At 40.7% G+C, this 22,843-nt stretch overlaps 1 protein-coding gene across 5 annotated transcripts in view; it reads left to right on the top strand.

The window, feature by feature from the left end:
* The first annotated feature begins 882 nt into the window (after positions 1-882).
* The window catches only part of LOC126292290 (gastrula zinc finger protein XlCGF52.1-like), a 352,295-nt gene continuing 330,334 nt past the window's right edge, over positions 883-22,843 (top strand). For 3 of the 5 annotated variants that reach the window (XM_049986208.1, XM_049986207.1, XM_049986206.1), the window contains exons 1-2: positions 883-1,179; positions 7,483-7,521. In XM_049986208.1, coding sequence (XP_049842165.1) covers positions 1,177-1,179; positions 7,483-7,521 — 42 coding nt within the window. In that variant the 5' untranslated portion in view covers positions 883-1,176. The remainder of the gene's footprint in view (positions 1,180-7,482; positions 7,522-22,843) is intronic. The other 2 variants (XM_049986209.1, XM_049986210.1) reach the window with 2 other exon arrangements.

Below are 22,843 nucleotides of genomic sequence, written 5' to 3'. Positions count from 1 at the left end.
GGAAGACATTGGAGACTTCTAGAGGCTATCAACTTCGTTGGTGCACTTCGTTCAGAGAAAATGCTTTGTAAGAAGTTTAAAGTATTATTAAAATCGTTGTTGTATCAATTACCGTATAATGCATTTTCGGAATTTGGTGACTACTCTTGGAATAGCGACAAATGAAACTAAAAACAGTTCTAATTCCTCACGAAGGATGCAACCACGCATTTCTCTTGTAATTCTTTGCTGAAATTTACGCGTTATCGGCGTCGTTGCCGTCATGTTGTTTCTTGCCGCTCCATGATCGTGCTCTTATATAGCGTGTGTTATTTCTTTTACGTTTTCTTATCGTTAAAAAGTGTGGCGGTTCCGCAGTGATACTTTTGAGAGACAGTGCCATTAGAATTTGCACATATGTCTAATACACCTTGGATGCTATCACAGGCGTTATTCAGTCTCGTCGGAGCGAGCGTATGTCCTACTCAAATGCGCTAATTCCCAACTTCCGACGGAAAATTCACGTTGATGGAGAATCTTTGTTATTCTGTGTAGAGTTTATCCACAGCACAGTCTAACATGTTAGACTGTGGTTTATCTCAAATGTTACAGAAAAACGGTGGAAGAAGCTTATGAACGCTGTAAAATTACTTGTGAGAAGTACATGCTACTAAACGTTTTTTGTGATGATTTAATCACTGAGGCGTACCGTGGTATTTTCTGAAAGAATTGCAATTCACAATTGCGTCATCTAAAGTGTTACGAGTTATTTAGATGGTTCCGAACCCCCTAATCGCCCCCCCCCCCCCCCTCCCCAAAAAAAGCGAACCCCCAGTCGCCTCTCACCCCCCCCCCCCCCAAAAAAAAACAACAGAAAATGAAGTATATAGCCATTTAGTTTGAAAAACGAGAGAATTTTACCCCGATTTAGGGCGGTGGGTTCAAATGCGATATGGGGGGGAAATTGTGGTTCTGGGTTGGCGACATTGTTTTCATTGACAGACTGACAGTAGCCGGTTGACATGCCCATCGGATGGTTTGGCGAAAAGTAAACAAGTTTAAATACAGTACACGTGATAAAAGTAAATTATAGCAGCAGTTGCTAAAGTTGTTGTAGAAGTTAGGAAAAGTCGAAATTACCAATGAAATTTTTGAATAAGCGCTCCTGACTGTGTTAGTAAACAATTCGCGCTGGATATGGTGAGTATATGATGCTAACTGTTCAATGAGTTGTGTATAGTCTTCTTCGTTGTTACATTTCGCCACGATGGCAGTGTCAGGCGTACAAATCTCATAGTAACCCCTCCCGGTCCCCCTTTTTGTCGAAGAATAACATCCGTAGTCAGAAAATTAAAGGTATGTTGGCGTACTACTCACAATGAATGCATGCAACGTGAAGTTAAGCAATGTTAACGTAAAGGTCCCGAGTTCGAGTCACGGTTTGGCACACAGTTTTAACCTGCTAGTAAGTTTCATAATATTCTAATTTACTTAAGAAAATGTTGTGGTTCACACAGTCAAAGGCTTTTGACAGGTCACGGAAAATGCCAGTAGTTTCTAATTTATTATCTAAGTACATTGTCACTGTAAGTGTAAATAGCCTTCTCCATATCAGAACCTTTAAGAAATCCAAACTGTGACTTGGACAATATATTATTTGCAGCAAGGTGCTTAAGGAGATGCTTGAACACAACCTGTAGAAATATTTTTGAGAAAGCTGGAAAAAGTGAAATAGGTTGATAGTTTGATGGCATCTCTTGATCTCCCTTTTTCTAAAGAGGCTTAACTTCAGCATATTTTAGCCAGTCTGGAAATGTTCCACTGATAAAGAGATTGGTTACACAAGTAACTGGGCCTAAAGACAGAACTCAACTGACATGGAGCACTCTTTGATTAACTTTGTTGATATCTTATTATACCCACTGGAATACTTCGATTTTAAGGATATTATGATAAACTACTTCTTTGGGAGACATGAGTGTTATTTCAATTTTGCTGAAGTTATTTATAAGGACTGGTTTCAGACACTCCATTGCACTGTTCACTGAACCTGATAACCCCAAGCTGTCAGTAACAGAAATGAAGTACTTCTTTAAGAGGTTTGCAACACTACATGTACTTGTTATGAAAGTTTCATTTATTTTTGGAGCTATTTGTTCCTCTTACTTTTTGGCTCCATCTTGTCTCTGTCTTCACTATATCCCATACAGTTTTTATTTTGTTGCCTGATGTTATTATCGTTTTCTCATAATAAAGCTTTCACAGACAAACAAACCATACTGCAAACGAGAATCAACAAACAGACAATAGGAAGGGTGATTTCCAATGAAGAAAGAAGGATGAGATCCGAGGGAATGAAGAGATACTGGGCTGACAGGAAACTGAAAAATTAATTCTTTGTATAAAGTTGGCTATAGTGGTAAAAAAAATAAAATCGAGAGTAGCTGCTTCGATTTCTGTATTACTTGCATCAATATTTTGCTGTATTCTTTGTAATGCATTACAATTCTAACATCAGAGCTGTTCCTAGATAGTAGATACAGTCTCCTTTTTGCCCCACTTGATGTCTTTATTCCTTGTGTAATCCATGATTTGTTTTTTGACTTCTGTGTGATTTGAGTTACCTTTAGAGGAAAACAATTTTCAATAGTGGAGGTAACTTTATTAATGAATGCTTTGTATTTTCCATTTGATTCAGAAGTATTGTAAACATCTATCCAGTTCATGCTCTTGAGTAATTTCCTGAGTTTCTCAATTTTTGACTCATTTGTTACTCTCCTGTACTCAGATTTAATAGGTTTTTTTTTATCCTGACAAGTTTCAACATTTAACGCAAGATGCTGCATGTCATGATCAGATATCCCATTTACTATGGTTTTGTGATATGACTTCTTGCTTATATAGTCTCAGAGCATTTAAAAATCCTAGTAGCAAAGTTCACAGTAGGAACTAACTTGAATGATAGTGTAACTGACTGCTGTAATTGTTCACTGACAGACCTCTTCAATAAATCCACATTAAAATCACCAGCAACCACTATTTCCTTGATTTTTACCATGAGATGGGGCCAGCAGGGCTTCCAGATTCTGAAGGTGATATGTACATACCTACTATTACAAAGGACTTATTATGAAATACTACTTCTGTTGCACAAGCGTCTAAGTGTTGCTCCAAGCAAAATTTATTAATATCAGTATTCTTGTAATCAAAACAGTTTCTGACAAGTGTGGCAACTCCTCCTTTCTCCACATTTTCTCTACAGATGTAAGAAGCTAACATGAATCCTGTAACATTTAACATATCTCTATACCAGTGGTCACATGATGTTCAGAGACGCAGATTATATCAACTGGTTTGCTCAACTCTAACTCTTCAAAACAAATAAGCAACTCATTAAGCTTACCCCTTAGCCCTCAGATATTCTGATGCAATAACAATAACTCCTGCCAATTTTTGAATACCAATCTCTATTTTCAATCAGAGGCTGTCTGCATGAATTGTGTACAGTAAAATTTGCTTTCTGGCTGCATGTTTTATCAATGATAATGTCATTTTCCACCTGTCTCTGAGTGTCTTTTGTTTCTGCCCTCCCTACCCTAAAAAAAACTGCTGATCTGTCACTTGCAACCACTGGTACTTCACAGGTTTTGACAGTGCCCCCTCCCCCCCCCCCCCAACCCCCCCTTAAGTTATTTGATAGTAGCCCAGACAGTTTTCCCTTCCCTTTCATGTTGAGGTGAAGGCCGTGTGTAGTATAGTCCCACCTGCTAGTAGAGTCGACTGGAACCACACTGATATGAGACTCCATAACTGATCCAAGCAGCCGTTCCACCTCTAAATTAACTCCTGTACTTCCACTTAGGGGGTAGGGAAGGGAGAGGTCTAGGAATTCGTTATTGCCACAACAAAATTTTATTGAAATTGCCATTGTCACCCTTTGGAAATTCTTATCCTCACAGATATTTTTTACCCAGGTAGTAATTCATGTATGTATAAATACTGGTTGAAATTGCTCCAGAGATTCCAGTGCTGAGTTTAATGTGTGACCCTCTAACCATCTACACCACAAAATACTACACAGTTAAGCTTCTCACTCCATGAGTTATCTCCAACCTAGGCATTAAATGTCACCAGCCAGTACTCACCAGTCAGCCCAGCAACCACACACACACACACACACACACACACACACACCTTTTTTCAGCCATTCTTCCCAAAACCAAAGAAATAGTTTTCTTTTAAATTCCTTGTTTCATTCCAAATTGTTTGTTGTCTCAACATCCTTGCTTTATATACTTTTTCACACTCCCCAGCATAACAGGGACTGATGTACTTCTGTTTTAGATCTATTTTTATATTTTTCAATTTTCTATTTTTTCACTTACTCCTTATTCCTTGTTTCTTTCCTAGCTCCTTCTTGTCCCTCTCTCTCTTTCATGCACATGCAGGGATGAACTGTCTCGCTTGCCCAGTTACATGATAGGATGTAACCTCATAATATGAAGTTTCTTTAATTTATTTATTTTACATGTCCAGGATATGAAATTATTATGATATTGGTAGAACACTAATAAAAGACAGAGATTAATTACATACAAAGCATTTGTATCAGAGACGCCTCAGTAAAGTAAAAATAAAGAAAGTAATAAAAAAATAAATTATATGTACAACATGTATTTACGAACTACAGACAGGGAGACAAAGAAAAATAAACAGCAAGTTGATTCTCTTCATACTCTGTGGAGAGTCTAGTATTCAGCAGTTTTGGCCACTGTTCATTAACTGCAGGAAGAGCACTGGTAGTAAACGTTCGTGGTAGGTTCCTGCAGACTGGCAGATAATGTTGGTCCTGCAGGTCGCCTTCACCATGACTGTTGGATCTCAATTTCCTGAGATTGAACTGTACCATGACACCCCAGTCCTCATCTGTTCAGCTTCCTTATCAGAAAGTTAATGCTGCCTGACATGGGGTATCATGATATGGAAGAGAGGAATGTAACATAATATTTATTGATTTCATCCTACATTTAACATGGCTGTAACAACATTTGTGTGCATTAAATGCATGTGCCATGAGCTTTCTTTCAGTTTTAATATGGAAACAAGTGTCAGTACATATTGATAACCATTACAAATTAAAAGACAACTTCAGCTTATGTGGCTTCTTCTTTGTGATATTCAACATCATTAAAAGTTCGAAAGTTTTAAATAGTATTAGTGTCATTATGCTTGAAGTGGGCAAACGTCAAGTGAGAAATTTACACAGTCTACAACAGTATGTAAATTACACTGTTTCTGGGCCTTGACAAATTTTTATTGATGGTTTGTTTGTGATCATACACTGTTGGTAGCACCATTCTATGAATTTAGAAACAGTTTGTCAAAACCATGAGACATGCTGCATTGAATTGAAAAGAAAAGCGTCCATAACTACAGTAAAACTGGTATTACTGAGGCTGGATTATTAGCTTACCCGTTCCAGTAACATCTCTTACTGTTAAATTAGTCACATAATCAACTGTTACTAATGCTGTATTACAGAAATATGACATGATTGGTAATCTCTGACTTTTTTCACTAGAACATTAACATCATTGCAAGCAAATTGGTTTGCAACTTCTGCAAAACCTATGGGACTCACAAAAAGTTTAGATACATGCTTGAATCTAGATGGTTCCATCTTTACCGTGGACCATACGCAACTTGTGTTCACTTTGTCAGAAACCAGATAAGGCATCACCACACCACTTGTGCCATTTGGACTTCAGTGCACAGTTCAAATATTCAACGGGTTGTTGATGAATAGAATGGACCAGCAAATGATGTCTCACATTAAAGCCTTTAGGAGGGTGCTTGACTTTATAAAGCTTGTTTTCACTCAGGAATATGACAAAGAAGTGGAGATATTCCTCAAAGAATCGTAAGGCATACAGTCTATCACATTTTAAATACCACTCTCAAGTTTAGCACTATAGTGCAATCGATCCACATGATAAGCACAATCATTTTTTACAGCAGATTTCCACCATCAAACTGTTTCCTCTTGCCGCAGACCCTCTCATCCAAGAATCAGGGTTACTGTACTGCTGGTGGGAAAGGACTTCATTTGGCCAAATATCAAGAATTATTGCAGAGCATTTGTTCACCAGTGCAATGCTTGCAATAACAATGAAATAATCTCTCAAATTAAAGCTCTGTTTATTACTTTCACCTCACAGACTCAAAAATTGGTGTATGTCCATTCATTGGATCTTTATGACCATGAAAAGGATACTATTACCACCTGGCAGTGATTGACTTTCTTTTGTTGGCATGATGCCTATCCAATCAAAGATTCAAAAGGAGCAACTATAGCTCAAACCTTCTCGTATGAAAATACATCACCTTCTACAGTTTATCACAGTGTTTTGACACTCAGATATTCCATAAAACTCTAAATTTTGTAGTATGTCAGTAGAGGTAGCTGATACATGTCTGTGTGAAGTAAGTGCTGTGTTCAGTGCATTATGTAAAAATTGGAACTGCATAGTGTAAGGGAAGGAGCTATTGCGTTTTCCAATGGAGCTGTTTTTTCTCCTGACATACATATGTAGAGCAGTCTAAAAGTAATTTCCATAATTACCAGTTTGAGTATATTAGCACTAGTCATAACTTGTCAATATAATCATCTCGATGTTGAAGTTCTTCTGTCCACATTTGCTTACAAATAAATTTGTTTTTGGTTGGTGTTTGCCTTGAACAAAACACAACATTTTTTCAGTTCTTCTATTGCCCAGACACCTTTCCCTTAAGTTTGGTGACATCAGTGGGCTTTTATTTATTTTTCTTTGTACTATGTGCTGTGGTTTATAATGGGTTTATATGTTTTGCACTACAGTTGTTTTACTTTCACAGTTCGTGACTTTTTTTCTTTTTTTTCTGGTTTCCTCATTGTGAAAAACTGTGTTATTTAAACTTTCACTGTTACTGTTTGCAAACTATGAGAAGAAGATGGTCGACAATTAAACAGTTCAGCTGTCTGCTCTCTTGTTTCCTTAGTTTGTAAACAGTAACAACGAAAGTGTAAATAATGCTGTTTTTTAAAGTAAAGATGATGAGGAATCCAGAAAAAATCACAAACTGTGAAAGGAAAAAAGTGTGAAGCAAAACATAAAAACTAAAAAAAAAAAAAAAAAAAAAAAAAAACTGCAGCACTTGGTAACAAGAAAGAGAAAGAAAGCCAAATTACATCGCTGAGACTTCAGTGAAACATGTCTGGATAATAGAAGAAAGAAAAAAAGTTGTGTTTTGCTCAAGTAGGACCCCATCCAAAAACAAATTTATGTTGTTATACTTACAGAAGCGGATAGCAGTGGTTGCTTCTGCTTTTTAATGCTTAACTAGACTCAGTTCACAACCAATAAGGCTCTCTTTTGTGACAAGATTAGCAGAATGTGATGTGTAAATGAATGATGGTATTTGCTCCGTTTTTGTTAATATTTCTCTCTTATTCTCGTCTTACAGGAATTTGCGGGAGAGGACATACAGATCAAAGAAGAACCAGTAAGTAATGTTAATGCAAATGCTCATTGTAGCTTTCAACTGAGCTAATTATTTAGTTAGTTGTTTGTTTATTTTTCCCGCAATCATAAGAATTTAAGAAAAAATTGCATTTTAATAGAAACTAGTATCTATATGCGAAACTGATCTGTCACAATGCAAATAAGAGGATTTATAAGTTGTGAGGCACTTTGTTTGCATGAAACAGCTGCACAAGAATGTCAGTCTAGTCATTAGTTGCTCTTTTCTTAAGGGAAGAATGTGCTACTATTATTGGTTACTGAAGTATGCCTACACAGAGAAGCTACTTAATGTGGTTCATTGAGGCGAGTTTGTTTGTTGATATGAGGCTAAGCAGAGGCATAGAAGTAGCAATGACTCAGTTTAGTTAATTTCAGTAGTTTAATCCCCGCATCATGATCGGTAAATCCCATTAAGGAGAATATTTGAAGATGCGACACAAGTAGAGTTGTGCAAAATAGGTGGAAGCAGATCGTTCTGTAAAGTTTACTAACAGCAAATTTACTCTCATTGATAATTATACAAAATCCATCTAGATAAGTTTATGTGCAGGCACAGATGCCCATGCCCGTGCGCCAAACCTTGCACAACTAATTTTCCACTGCTAGCTACATTGTAATGGTGTGTGTGTGTGTGTGCGCGCGCGCTGTACTAGCTATTTCTGAATGAGAATGCTGTCTGAAAGTTTAGCAGAGTTTCCAGTCTTCAATCATTAAATACCACAGCAATGCTATGAATGATAGCCTTTAATCTTTCCACAAATTATCCTCCACCTAGGACATTCAATTATTAAATTGATGTTGCCACATGGCTCTGTTTTGTTCTGCTATCTTCTATCACTTGTCTTTTGTTGCTGTATTGTGTCCTTTATCCATTTCCATTTCTCTTATTGTTCATGTCCATCTTCGTATACAGTTTTTATGTGCCCAATTGTGTGAACACGCATTACCAACCCTCACTAACATGTTCGTGCTGGACTTAATTGCATGCTGTAATTCTGGTTGCAGCTCATTATCCACTTACGTATCCAAGTCTGAGATATCAGTTTAACATATTTTTAACTATCAAATTTCCCATCTTACCCTCTAATCTAACCACCCTCTCTTCCACAGGTTGTTTGTATCATTGTGTGATGTGATATCTACTGACCAATATTGCATACTACTGGTAGGTATAGATGATCCACTTTTAGCTTCTTGAAGAGGAGTCACAGTTTGTTGCTCATTCCAATGTAGGAACCCCCAAAACTCTGTGCATCTATGCCAAAGTCAGAAAACCAGAAATATTGTTTGTCCACTCAAGTTATGATAAATGTTAGCATTACTTTAAATTATTTTAACTTGGTTCAGTTATAAACCAAAAGGAATAGTCATACACTGTTTATTTACATGATTTATTAATAAAAAAGTATATAATTCATCATCAGTTTATACCAATTAAAAAGATAGAATCTCATTAGTGTGAGCTATCTTTCAGTTTTCCACATTTTTCTACAATAAATTATAGATTCTAGATCACCTAAATATCATCCTTTTTTATATAAACAGAGTAAATAAATATACACAGGCAAGACAACATATGCCAGGTTTGTCTAGTTCAGTATAAATGTCTACAATATGGGAAGGATAATTTGCTACTAATCATGTAGATTAGGTGTTTCATAGCAATTTATCCTTTCCATACTGTTTTTCATCCATTCTGGACTTTCCATTGTTCAGTACTAATCTACATCTACATCCATACTCCGCAAGCCACCTGACTGTGTGTGGCGGAGGGTACCCTGAGTACCTCTATCGGTTCTCCCTTCTATTCCAGTCTCGTATTGTACATGGAAAGAAGGATTGTCGGTATGCTTCTGTGTGGGCTCTAATCTCTCTGATTTTATCCTCATGGTCTCTTCGCGAGATATGCGTATAGTGGTTAGGCTCCATGTTCTCAGACAACAAGCAGCAAAGGGCTAAATGTATCACTTTAAAACACACATTACATCAGGAACATCAATGATTCTCCTTGCACATTGCACCTAGATCAGGGAGAAATGAAGAAAACCGACAGGTGTAAACATCTGTAAGAACAGCTGAAACACAATCAAAAGAATAGCGTTAGCAACTCTAGCAGACGATCTGGAGCTGCATACCAACTAACAAACTTCAAATTCAAGAGAGAAAGATAATGAGGAAGCTCTGGGACCAGTGAAGAAGGTAACAAATATAAAAGATGACCAAACTAGAAGCTCTACAAATACTGTGTAGTACCCCTCAGTGGCTCAGCAATCATTTTCTGAGTATGGGCTTGGGGACCCTGGGAAATGTAAGTGCCACCCACCAGCCCTTTGTCACTGTAAGCTCTGGGCATGCTTCAACAACCGTATTTACTGCATGGCAGTGGAACATAGTGTGTCACAGGGAATGTACATATTGGCTTGACCTCTCAGATTGGGAGGATGATAAAAACCTCTATAAAAAAAAAAATCCTCAGTCTCTCTCTCAAGGTGTGCTGTGTGCTGATAAGCTACATGGCTGCAGAGGTGAAACAGTCATTAGCAGGTAACCTCTGGGGAACCTGCTGCACCTCAGTTGCATAAGGTGTACTTAGGCATGCGGGGCTCTGTCTAGGTGGAATTTTTTTTTTCCTAGCTGCTTACGGACCGACGCGGATCCTCCGAAGTTTTCTCTCCTACCTCCCACCAGAATGGGTGGGTCACTGGTAGGTACCGGCAGCCTCTCAAATAAGAGGGCTCACTTAGCCAGTCCTCGTGACTCAGGAATGAAATCTAAGTGTTTCAGGTTTAGTAACAGAACACGTATTGGCAGTCAGAATATGTTTTTAATAGTTGAAAGGAAAGAGGGCAGTTTCAAGAAAGCTTCACCTTCTTAAATTCAAAAAGGGATAGAAGTCATTGCCGGCAATTTAAAATCTGTGAAGCGATTGCACGATGGGACACTGTTGGTGGAAAGTGCTAGTCCTGACAAGTTAAGGACCTACAGAAACCTAGGGAATATCCTGTCGAAACTGAGCTGCACACCACCTCAAATTACGACTAAGGTATTGTGGCGTGCAGGAACCTGGGGGATATTCCCGAGGAGGAACTGTAAGACGAGTGGTCTCCTGAAGGTACAGTCGACGTTTAAAATTTTCTCGAGCACGTCAAGTCAGGTTTCCGTCGCTCGAGCGCGTGGCTTTACGTACCCGACCCGATGCGGTGTTTCAAATGCCGGCACTTTGGGCGTACTACTCTCGGGTGTCAGGGGAGCTACCTGTGGCGAGTGCAGAAAGACTGCCTGTGAAGGTGTCCGTTGTTTGTCTCTCGTTCAAGTATGTGAATTGCTCTGGAGCTCACCCTGTCTGGAGTTGGAACTGAAGTGTGTATCTGGAAAAATGGAAGTTACGAGAGCTTAAACTGTGATGTGCATCCCACATAATGAGCCAAAAACTATATAAAGTCATTCTTATCTCGACTTTCCGACCTGCTTCATTTGGGTCATTAAAAAGCGAGTGCAGAAAGCCGACGGTGCTGCACAAATGGAGGTTGCTAGTCCCTGCACTTGTGTTGCTGCAGTCACTTGCAAGCCTGGCCTCCCTCCCAGAACTTCAGAACAAGCCGAGGTTGCTGACATTGTTGAGCCCGTCTAAAGGTTCTGTCTGGTATGCCGTCTAGTGGTGCTGCAACCACTGCTGTGGCTGTGTACGAAAGACCCTGTAACGAATGGTTAACCGTCTTCTGCTCTGGTCGTCGGAGACCAGGCAACTCCTTCGGTGCTCTCAGTGTGGATTCCTGAGATTTGGCCCACTGTCGACAACCTGACTGTGCCAGAGGTGGCTATTTATTGGGCTTTCCTACGTAAACATCACCGTATCGGCAAATTTTTAGATATCGGTAAGGCGTACAGCACTGCTTGGAGACCTATATTCTTGTACAACTGCATCAGTGGGGCTTTTGTGGCCACTTCTCCATCTTCGTAAGGTCTTTCCCGTCTCAGCCGTTTTTTAGGACCCGAGTTGGTGATTCACTGTCAGATTGTTTTGAGCAGGAGAATGGTGTCCCTCAGGGCAGTATTTTAAATGTTACCCGCTTTGCCTTACCTGTAAACAGTATCGTGACTACGATAAGGAGTTCTGTACAGTGCTCTTTATTTGTGGATGATTTTGCTGTTTTCTGTTCCTCCTCCAGTGTTGCAACAGTGAGCAGTCAGTTGCAGCTTACATTGCAGAGGTTCGAGGAGTGGGCTGCAAAGACGGGTTTTCAGTTTTTTCTCCAGATAACTGTGTGTGTGCATGTGTGTGCGTGTGTGTGCGTGTGTGTGCGTGTGTGTGCGTGTGTGTGCGTGTGTGCGTGTGTGCGTGTGTGTGCGTGTTAATTGCAATAATTATCATTGTATTTTTATCTGACTTGCATTTGAGGTACCATCCTACATTTTAGAGACTTACTGAGGCTTTCGGGACTCATTTTGGTCAAGGTGCATCTGCTCGAGTTTTATAGGGCTTTTGTGCATTTATGGCTGGACTGTGGGTGCACAGTGTATGGATTGGCGAGGCCTTCTTTTTTGAAGATATTGACACTGTCCACTGAGGGGATATTGCTGGCCACGAGTGCCTGTGGGACCAGTCCTATACCCAGTCTCTGTTTTGAGGTCAAGGAAAAGCCTCGTAGCTCTATTTTCACGTGCACACCGTACTGTTGCTCGTCCACCTCTGGAACACCTCTTCTCCAACCGTCATGAGCCACAGTGCCATTTGGGGTCCGTGTGTGGTGAGAGTTGCGGAGCACGTACAGCTCCAAAACCAGGATCTTACCTGTATGCCGCCCTGTTTGCTATAGAGGCCCAGTGTCATTTTTGATTTAATGCAGTACAGGAGAGATTGCGCTTCTGCTCCTGTTTTTAATGTGGTATTTTCTGACATAGTGTATGAACACCACAACTGTGTAGCTGTCTGAACAGAAGAGTCTAAGCAGGGATGTCTGTTGTTTGCTCTGTCATTTTCTTAGATCATGTCATCAAGATCCAACATGGGATCTTGCGGGGACTTCAGCAGATGATATGTTCTTCCAGTGCTAAATTTCTTGTTTGTTTCTATTCTCTGAGTGTCCTTCACTCCCTCCACTGTTTGTACCCAGCAGATAAAGTAATCCAGAGCATCCAGGATGCTCCCCTCCAGCTACAGTGACTGGGGAAGGACGTGTCACTCTGCTCAGTACCAGGACACATGCAAATTGGGGGGGGGGGGGGGGGGGGACGAGAGGGCGGATCTAGAAGTCGTGATCCTCGGTTATTTCAGTGTGTCATCCCTCTGTGTGCTGCCACCTTGCTTTTGAGGTACAAAGTCATGTGTCAATGGGAAGACAAGCGGCTGGAAGTAGCTGACAATAAACTCTGTGTATTAAAACCCACAACTTGGCCATGGTGTACCTTCTTCCAGGCACGTTGACAGGACAAGGTCCTTCATACTTTAATGCATAGGCCACAGCCCTATGACACAGGCTTCTTGCTCAGGTGAGGGGATCCTCCAATGTGTGGTGCTTGTGGCAGATCTTTGTGCACCACATGCTATTGGATTGTGCTTTGTTTTCCGACCAGAGGCCCATGGAAGATTTGCCGACAGATCTACCCTATATTTTAAATAATGTTCAGATCAATGCGGTTCAAGTTTTCAAGTTTTGTGAATTGTCCAAAATTTTTGGAAGATTTTAGGGAGCTCTTGTGTGTTTTGTGTTCTCCAAGTTTTAATTCATTATAGCTATTTTATCTCACCTGTGAGATAGTGACCATGTGATCACTTCAAGTGCATGAGTGTGCAACATTTGTTTGTGTTAATGAGTGTAAGGGCACTGACCGTTGAGCTCCTATAAGATCAAAATGTGCACGCACACACGCACGATACCATAAAATAGTAATGGGTGTGGCTAAGAAGAGACATATGGCCTTGTATGGATTTCCTTACAAGGACACAGCTTCTCTCTTACTGGCAAAAGAGGAGGACCAATTGCCCATGGTTGATGGAAATGATGGAAGATTCTCAGGGGCCGGGAGATACAGAAAGAGACTTAGAAGACCAGACATCTCTCAACAGAATGCTTAAGCAAGCGAGATTCCAGGACAAACCACCAAGAAAGAAGACAAGAGCCGCCTGGAAAAAGGAGAAGGGACAACATAGGCATAGGATGCTCAACTACTGGGCAAACATCAAAACTCACTCCAAACACAATAGTTGAATATTGTGACTCTTATTTTTCATTAGTGCTTTGCACATCACTTTTATATATATAAGTGTACATTCATTGTTAGCAGTATTTCACTTAGCACTATGACTGGAAACACTTTGTGTCATTTTGTTAATTTTTAAGTCCACTCAACCAGGTAGATTTTAACAGTGTATGGCTAGACAATCTTGTAGACTTGGGACATTTCCTCCCTGTCTGCCTATGAGTTTTTCAACAAAAAGTTTATCAAAGTGGTGACTTAAATTAGTAATCCATAACATAAGTGATAATTACCTAAATTAACTGTTATGACTTGAAAGGTACCCACATTGATGATGGTGCGATTCACAGGAATTTTTGGCACAGTGATGTGTATATATTTACCTTCATGGATCCATTGTCATACCATTGCTCTCATAATAGGGGTCGCGGCAGTCCATAGAATAGGCTGCCGTGTGCCATTGTTCATAGGTGGAGACTGATCAAACACACTCAATGCTCATGCTAAACTGTCATATATAACTGGGGAAATGATAGGATAAAGTACAGGTTATTCTAAATGATGGACCCATTTTCAAACATTCAATTGTATTCAAGTACAGATCCAAAATGAATTAGATTTATACCAATGAAAAGAGGAAGTTTCAAAGTTTTTGGGGGACAGCGACGGGCGGGCAGTGGTAGTTTCAGAAGTGGCTGGTAGAGTTTGCGTGACAATAGGGCTGTCATTCAGTTTCACTGTCAGTTGTGAATGAGATGGAATCTGTGGAGTACAAGATTTTTGCATCTGTGAGTTTGCAAAAAGTGAGTCACGAATTGCAGTGCAGTGGTCATTTCGTATCAAATTTGGTATTCAACCACAAACCCGCAAAAGCATTAGCCATTGGTTTAAGCAATGTAAACAGACTGGAAGTGTGTGCAAAGGAAAAATCACAGGTTGATCGCGTGTGTCAGAGGCTGGTGACCGACAGAGTCAAGAAAGTTTCATGCGCCATCCCAGTAATTCTGCCAATAGAGCCTGTCGAGAACTTGGAATACCCCAACCAAATGTATGGAAAGTTCTGAAACATTTGCTGTACACACCCTGCTGATTACAACTTGTGCAGACTCTCAACCCCAATGACAAAGAGAAGTGTCTCACATTTTGCGGTAATGTGCTAGCAAATGTGGAGGATGTCGCATTCCTACGGTGTTTAATTTTTAGCGGTGAAGCAACATTCCACAATGGTCGCATATGTGGTTTGGAAAAACCTCATTCACCATTACAACATGAAAGAGACTCACCGAAGATCAATGTGTTCTGTGCTGTATCCCATACAAAGGTTTATGGGCCATTTTTCTTTGTTGACATGTTGGAACAATGGCTGTTCCCTCAAGTTATGGAAGATTCCAAGGACTTCATTTTCCAGCAGGATGGAGCTCCACCCCACTCGCACCATGATGTATGAGGTTATTTGAATGATTTCCTTCCTCAGTTCTGGACCGCTTGCAGGGGCTTGAGGACCTAGCTCTGCACTTCTGGCCACTGAGATCTCCTGATCTCACACCCTGAAACTATTTCTTATGGGGTTATGTGAAGGAAGCTGTTTACGCCCTGCCTCTACCAACCACTCTAAAAAATCTGTGGAACTGGATCACTGCTGCAGTGCACTCAGTAACAACAGATAAGCTTTCACATGTGTGGGATGAGTTTGGCTACTGTGTTGCTGTTTGCCATGCAGCAGATGGTGGCCACATTGACCATTTATAACATTTATCACATTTCTAATTATTAAAAATGAATTAATGATAAATTATTAAACTTCTTAAATTGATATCAAACATTGTAAAAAAAAAAAAAAAAAAAACTTTGGACCTTCTTCTTTTCATTGGTATAAAGCTTATTCATTTTGGATTTGTACTTGAATAAACATGAAGTTTTGAAAATATGTCCATCATTTAGAATGACCATGTATAATAATGAGGAGGGTTCTAGCTTCTGACAGGAAAGTAGTTAATGAAAGAATCCGAGTAATGTTCATTCGTTGTGTCAGGAAAAATGCACCTCCAACCTCTCCTATTTGACAGCTGAAAAATATTAAAATTACAATTCAAATTATGTGTAAGATATTATTTTTGACACAATCACTTTTTTTATGATACAATCACAACTGGTTTTGGCATTCAGTGGCCAACTTCAGATGCTATAGGTGGCATTTGATGAACAAGTGTTCATGAGTTGACCCTGGATGAACATTTGTTCCTCAAATGCTGCCCATTGTATCTGAAGATATGTCCATTGAAGGCCAAAATGGTTATGGTTCTACCATAAAAAAGTGATTGTGTCAAAAATAAAATATAATACCGTGCAAAAAGTAAGTCAGTTGCTGCAAACGGAATGTCATTTTTTCACATTTTTTTTACATTATAAGGAGATAGGATAGTTGTTTTCTTTAAATAATGAACTAGACAAAATATAGTGAAATAAGTAATTATTAAGGCAGCAAATTACAGTGGATCCTAACTTATTCTGACAGCACAAATGCTCATGGATGAAAGATAAGATGTGAAGTCGATGACATATGACTTGGCCTCTGTCATTTTTCTCAGCAAAATTACTTTATCAATCTCTACATCTTCTAGAAGCTTCAGTGTATTTTTTACAATTATAAAATTGTTCGTTGGTGCATTGTGAAGTAGTAACTTTCATCATGTAATTTTTTATGATTATATTGTCTTCGCATAAAGTATCATTATGAACATCAGTTAAATGAGAAGAAACTAAAGGAAAAATAAAAGGAAACACTTTAGACTGAAACTGTCTGTCTGGTGATTTATAATTCACTCACTTGAAAGTGGCTACACTGCTGAAACTGTGCAGTAGTGGAGAATTTAAAAAAAAGAAAATAGTAATCCAACTAATGGCAGCCATTGCATCAGATTGTTGTCTTTCAGAAAATTATTTTTGTCTATGAAACTAAAATTTCTTCTATTTAGTGACAACAGGTTTCCTAGTGAGAGAGGCTCGATCCTTGCAGCTTTGTAGAAAGCTCAGGTTGCTGCTGAAGTAACAGTTGTGATTTGAGAGAGATCACTGCCCAGCCAATAAATGGAATGTCACGGTACCAGTGGGAGGCTAGAGTGTCTACAGTTTCAACAAATGCCTTGAGGTAGTGAGACGACTGTAATCAGTAGTTATGAAAACGTGTAACAGTTTATATCTGTTCCACATAATCTGACAGCAATGAAGAAGATTTATTTTTATGTTGATGCTGGACTTGCTTACAATGGAACTTGGCTGTAACCGATGTTCAAAGGACCTTGAAAATTATATTGTTATAAATGAGTATCATTGTAACTGAGATTCATATTTTGAGTCTATTGTGGTGGCTAATGGAAAAGAAGAAATCTATTTAGGCTTATTTTATTTTATGTACAGTATTCACTCTTTAGCCTTATGTTAACACAGTATTACAGCAGTATGTCTAGTACTCACCAAACTACTTTACTTAGGAGTGCAGTATCAGTCATTTTACTCTGCTGTCTATTTGCCCAATACACACTTTCTAAATTACATTATATGTTCATTATTTCATTTGCAATTTCAATATTTCTTTCTCTAGCTTCATAGAACACATTCTATTCATTTCTAAACTGTCATTCACAGTAGGCAAAGACACTTTATTTCTTTCTTATTCCTCTTCTTCTTCATATCCCTTACTCACTTCATAGTCACTGTTGCCCTGATTCTTCACTTCATTTGCAATTTCGTCTTCAGTTTGCATTTCAGTTGTAACAAGGTCATCATCTATTGTTGTATACATTTCATAGTCACACTGATCGACAGTATCACAGTTGACTTCTGGCAGCAATGCAGATAGTGGCACATCACCATTGTCATCGAACGTGTCTTCAGTTTCAGTGGCATTTATTCCTCCATTTGCTACTCCCATATGGTGGAAATAGTTCTTAATGGTTTGGACTGTGACCCAGACTTTAAGTTTTGGTAATTCATCTGATCACATCCACCAGTCTAATAGAATAATCCTGCTTTTTCTCAGTGTATTGTATCATTTACACTAATATGAGCTTATGATAGTGGCATTTCAGACTCCTAATTAATTGTTTTGGTATCCACACTGTTTGATTCATGGTTCACTTTGCCAAAAGTAAAGCTGCAACATTGTCTGAATCTATCAGTCCAGCCACTGCTCCACACAAATTCCTCATCTTTTAATTTCTTCACAAATTATTCTGCTTTCACTATAAGGAGAGGTCCACTCATGGGTAAATTGATGCTTCTCTGTCATTTAAACCACTTGAACAGCACTTCATGAATGTCACTCTGTTCTGCTTTTTGTAAACTCCTTAATTTTAGATACATTTTGTTCAAATGCAGTAACAGTTTTATCTTTGATTTTCCAAATTGTTTGGACTGTGAAATTTATGAATATGAAATTTATGAAAACTGTGTGTGTGTGTGTGTGTGTGTGTGTGTGTGTGTGTGTGTGTCTGCTGCTGCTCACAAAAGCCGTAAAGTTCGAAAACTATGAGTGTGTGAATCTTTTTTATTGTGCCTATCATGACTCAGGATCTCTATAGTAGTGAGTAGCAACTTTCCTTCTCTGGTATTCTTCATTTTCGGTAGTCAGTATCAGAATATTCTCCACTGTTTTTAATTCCTTCTTTCTTTCTTCGTTCACCTTCTCTTAGCTTTCCTCCGCTTTAGCATTTGAAGTTCCTCTTTCTCTTCTTCCTCCCTGTGTGCTCCTGAAGGCTGGCCCCCACATCTGTTGTGTAATAGGTGGCTGGGTAATGCATAATTCCCAGTCCCATGTCGATAAGTAGGGTTCGCATGAACCCCCGGATACAGGCTAGGCCCAGGGAGGGATAATTGCCTGAACTGCTATCTTCCCTCTTGTCAGGTGTTAGAGAGATACGACCTGATGTGCGAACAATCACTTAATTAGGTTGCGCCACCTTCTGAAGGAGGCCTTCAGTTGGAAGGAACACACCATCGGAGATACTGACAATCATGGGGGATTTTCTCACAATGAGCGAATCATCTTCACAGCCAATGACTACGAAACGTAAACGGAATGAGGCTGACGATTCAAAGACCCTCCCCGCTGCACCACCTTTCATTGTGGTTTCACGTACTGGAGATGGTCAGTCTTTCCCTACGGCAAATCCATTTATTATGCAGGAAGATGTTGATGCAATTACTGGTTCTGGGAAATCCTGCTCTTGTTTATGCCTTGTCACTTTGCTTTTGCAGACTACTTTTGGTTCTCAAGTACAACAACTGCACGCAGCTCCGCTCCTCCACGGCTATCCTGAATTCTTCCCACGGTGAAGATGGTCTGCGCGATGGTCTGACTTACGCAAAAATCCAAATGTACCTCTCTGATCAGGGTGTCATTGCAGTCTGTCGGGTGATGAAAAAAGTAGATGCCTCCGTAGCATCCAAATGCAATCTCACTTTTGATCGAGTGGCTCTTCCGTCAAAGATGAAAGCAGATTACGGAGTTATCACAGTCAGACCGTATATTCTAAACCTGATGCACTGCTACCAATGTCATCATTTCAACCACACTCAAATCCCGTCAACACACAGTGAAATGTGTAACTTGTGGTAGGCACGCTCACGAGGGTGATAGTCCATCTCATTCTCCATGCTGCATCAACTGCAATGTCGACCGTGCCACCTCCTCCCACAATTGTTCTGTGTACCTCAATGAGTGGCCTGCCCAGTAGATGTGGCTGAAGGAAAAAGTACCTTACCCGGTCACTTGCAAGTTGTTGGCCAGTTGGAAACCCTGTGTTCTACCCTCTGCCACCTATAGTGCTGTTCTCGCTACATCTCGATCAACGAACGACACGGGCGTGCAGACAGGCAACCTCGAGTTTAACACTGTGGTTGTGAAATCGCCTATCATCACGGTAGTGTCCCCATCTCCTCCTCCAGCTGTGCAACACGACACCAAACTTTCCCCTCGTGGGGCGAAGTCACCAGCTACACAACTGGCAGGCCAGAAAGGACAGAAGGAATACTTCTGTGAAGACTTCCTGCGTCCCTCCAGCCAACCAACATCTGAGTCTTCCTCTGCCAAATGGAAAGGCTCCAAGAAGTCAAACAAAGGCAAATGGTCTTCTCCTTCACTGACTCGAAGATCCTCTTGGATATTGTCGCCACGTGATACCCTCACCCGACTGACTTCTGTGTCATCAGTGTGTACCACAAACTGTTTTTCTGCGCTGGATGCTGCAGGCAGCCAGAGGAATGCTAACACTTCTATAGACCTAATGGAGTGGGATCCTCCTGCCTCTGTGCCCTGTTGCAGTGAGTCTTCAAAGGCTGGCACTCAGCATCTGCTGAGGTGACACTTCTTCATTTTTTCCTCGTTATGACTCTCCTCCAATGGAACGTTCTCGGTCTCTGATCCAATAAAGAGGATTTACGGCTGCTCTTAGAGTTGCAGTGTCTCTTGTTCACTGCCTTCAGGAAACAAAATTGTGTCCTCACAACCACTTTGTGCTCTCACGTTTCTTCCCAGTCGGTTTGACCTTTCCCCGTGAGGATGGTGTTCCATCTTGTGCTGCTCATACTGGATGGTGTTCATAGTCAACCCATCTCCCTGACTACCCACCTTCAAGCCATTGCAGTTCACATTTTCCTTCCTCATTTGACCCTTTCCCTTTATACTGTTAACATATGTCTGTCTTTCAGTGCCACCACGGCAAACATCCTCCAGCTTATTGGGAAGCTACCTCACCCCTTTCTGCTGCTTGGTGATTTTATGTACCATGCCCTTTGGGGTTCTCCCAGAACCTATCTGAGAGGTACCCTCTTGGCTGACCTTCTCAATCAACTTGAACTCTTCTGCCTTTACACAGGAGCACCCATGTTCCTTTCAGATTCCACTCCATTTGCTGACATCTACCCCACCTATGTGCACACACAAATGGCAGCTTACTAAGGCTGACTGGAGGCTTTACTCCTCCCTGGCGATCTTAGACATACGACATTTCCACAGTTGTGGTTACCAGGTGGAATATCTTATGAATGTTATCCTTACCGCTGCAGAATGTTCCATTCCTTGCACTTTCTCTTTACCACAATGTGTCCTGGTCCCTTTGTCGACTGAGGCGTGCCACAATACAATTCGTGTGCAGGGATGTGCCCTTCGCATTTTTAACTGTCGTCCTATGATAGCTAACTGCAGTCATTGTAAACAGTTATGTGCACAGTGTCATCACATTCTTTGGGATAGCAAAAAAGCTAGCTGGATTTCATTCTCTAGTTATTATAACAGTTCCACTCCCTCTTCCGCCATGTGGGCCAACCTCTGATGGTCCTCTGGGGCCGAGAGCCATTCCCAAATTTCCAGCTTGACAGTAGCAGACAATGTTATCATGGACCCTATTGGTATTTCCAACACCTTGGGCCACCATGTTGTGGGGTTTCGAGCTGCTCCCACTGCCACCATGGCTTCCACCATCGGAAATGAGTGGAGGAGCCTTGGGTGACACCATTCTGTTCTCAGAATTGTGAGTGCTACTATGCTGCCTTTACTATGAGGAGACTAGATCGTGCTCTCACTTCATCCTGATCCTCCGTCCCAGGGTCAGACGATTTCATACTCGGATGTTGCAGCAACATTCTCTTGCTGGCAAGCACTCTCTGCTTTATAAGTACAACTGCATCTGGGCAGAGGGCACGTTTCCAGTCACTGTCATACCAAAACCTAAGCCTGTTAAGAACAAACACCATCCTTCCAACTACTGTCCCATTTCTCTCACCAGCTGTGTTTCCAAGGTGATGGAATGTATGATTGGTACCCAGCTGGTATGGTGGCTCAAGTCTCGCAATTTACTCCAGTGCACAATGTGGATTTTGAACACGAAGTTGATGATCTCTTCACTTTGTCCACCCATATCGTGAACGGTTTTCTGCAGAAATCCCAGACTGTGACCATGTTTACTCTTACTTCCATTGGCACTACGAAATTCCTCGACCCCCCCCCCCCCCCCCCCTCCCCCGGGGACCATGGACATTGCCGTTGGTGGGGAGGCTTGCATGCCTCAGCGATACAGATGGCTGTACCGTAGGTGCAACCATAACGGAGAGGTATCTGCTGAGAGGCCTACAAACGTGTGGTTCCTGAAGAGGGGCAGCAGCCTTTTCAGTAGCTGCAGGGGTGACAGTCTGGATGATTGACTGACCTGGCCTTGCAACATTAACCAAAACGGCCTTGCTGTGCTGGTACTGCAAATGGCTGAAAGCAAGGGGAAACTACGGCTGTAATTTTTTCGAGGGCATGCAGCTTTACTGTATGATTAGATGATGATGGCGTCCTCTTGGGTAAGATAGTCTCCCACTCGGATCTCCGGGCGGGGACTACTCGAGGACGTCGTTATCAGGAGAAAGGAAACTGGCGTTCTGCATATCGGAGCGTGGAATGTCAGGTCCCTTAGTCAGTCAGGTCGATTAGAAAACTTAAAAAGGGAAATGGTTAGGTTAAAGTTAGATATAGTGGGAATTAGTGAAGTTCGATGGCAGGAGGAACAAGACTTCTGGTCAGGTAAATACAGGGTTATAAATACAAAATCAAATAGGGGTAATGCAGGAGTAGGTTTAATAATGAATAGGAAAATAGGAAAGCGGATAAGCTACAACAAACAGCATAGTGAACGCATTATTGTGGCCAAGATACATACGAAGCCCACACCTACTACAGTAGTACAAGTTTATATGCCAACTAGCTCTGCAGGTGACGAAGAAATTGAAGAAACGTATGATGAAATAAAAGAAATTATTCAGATAGTGAATGGTGACGAAAATTTAGTAGTCATGGGTGACTGGAATTCGGTGGTAGGGAAAGGGAGAGAAGGAAACGTAGCAGGTGAATATGGATTGGGTCTATGAAATGAAAGAGGAAGCCGCTTGGTAGAATTTTGCACAGAGCACAACCTAATCATAAGCTAACACTTGGTTCAAGAATCATGAAAGAATGCTGTATACATGGAAGAAGCCTGGAGATACTAAAAGGTTTCAGATAGATTTTATAATGATAAGACAGAGATTTAGGACCAAGGTTTAAAATGGTAAGACATTTCCAGGGG

This window comes from Schistocerca gregaria, chromosome 9 (genome assembly GCF_023897955.1).
Source record: "Schistocerca gregaria isolate iqSchGreg1 chromosome 9, iqSchGreg1.2, whole genome shotgun sequence".
Taxonomy (NCBI): Eukaryota; Metazoa; Arthropoda; class Insecta; order Orthoptera; family Acrididae; genus Schistocerca; species Schistocerca gregaria.
This window is presented reverse-complemented; position numbering and strand designations above follow the sequence as displayed.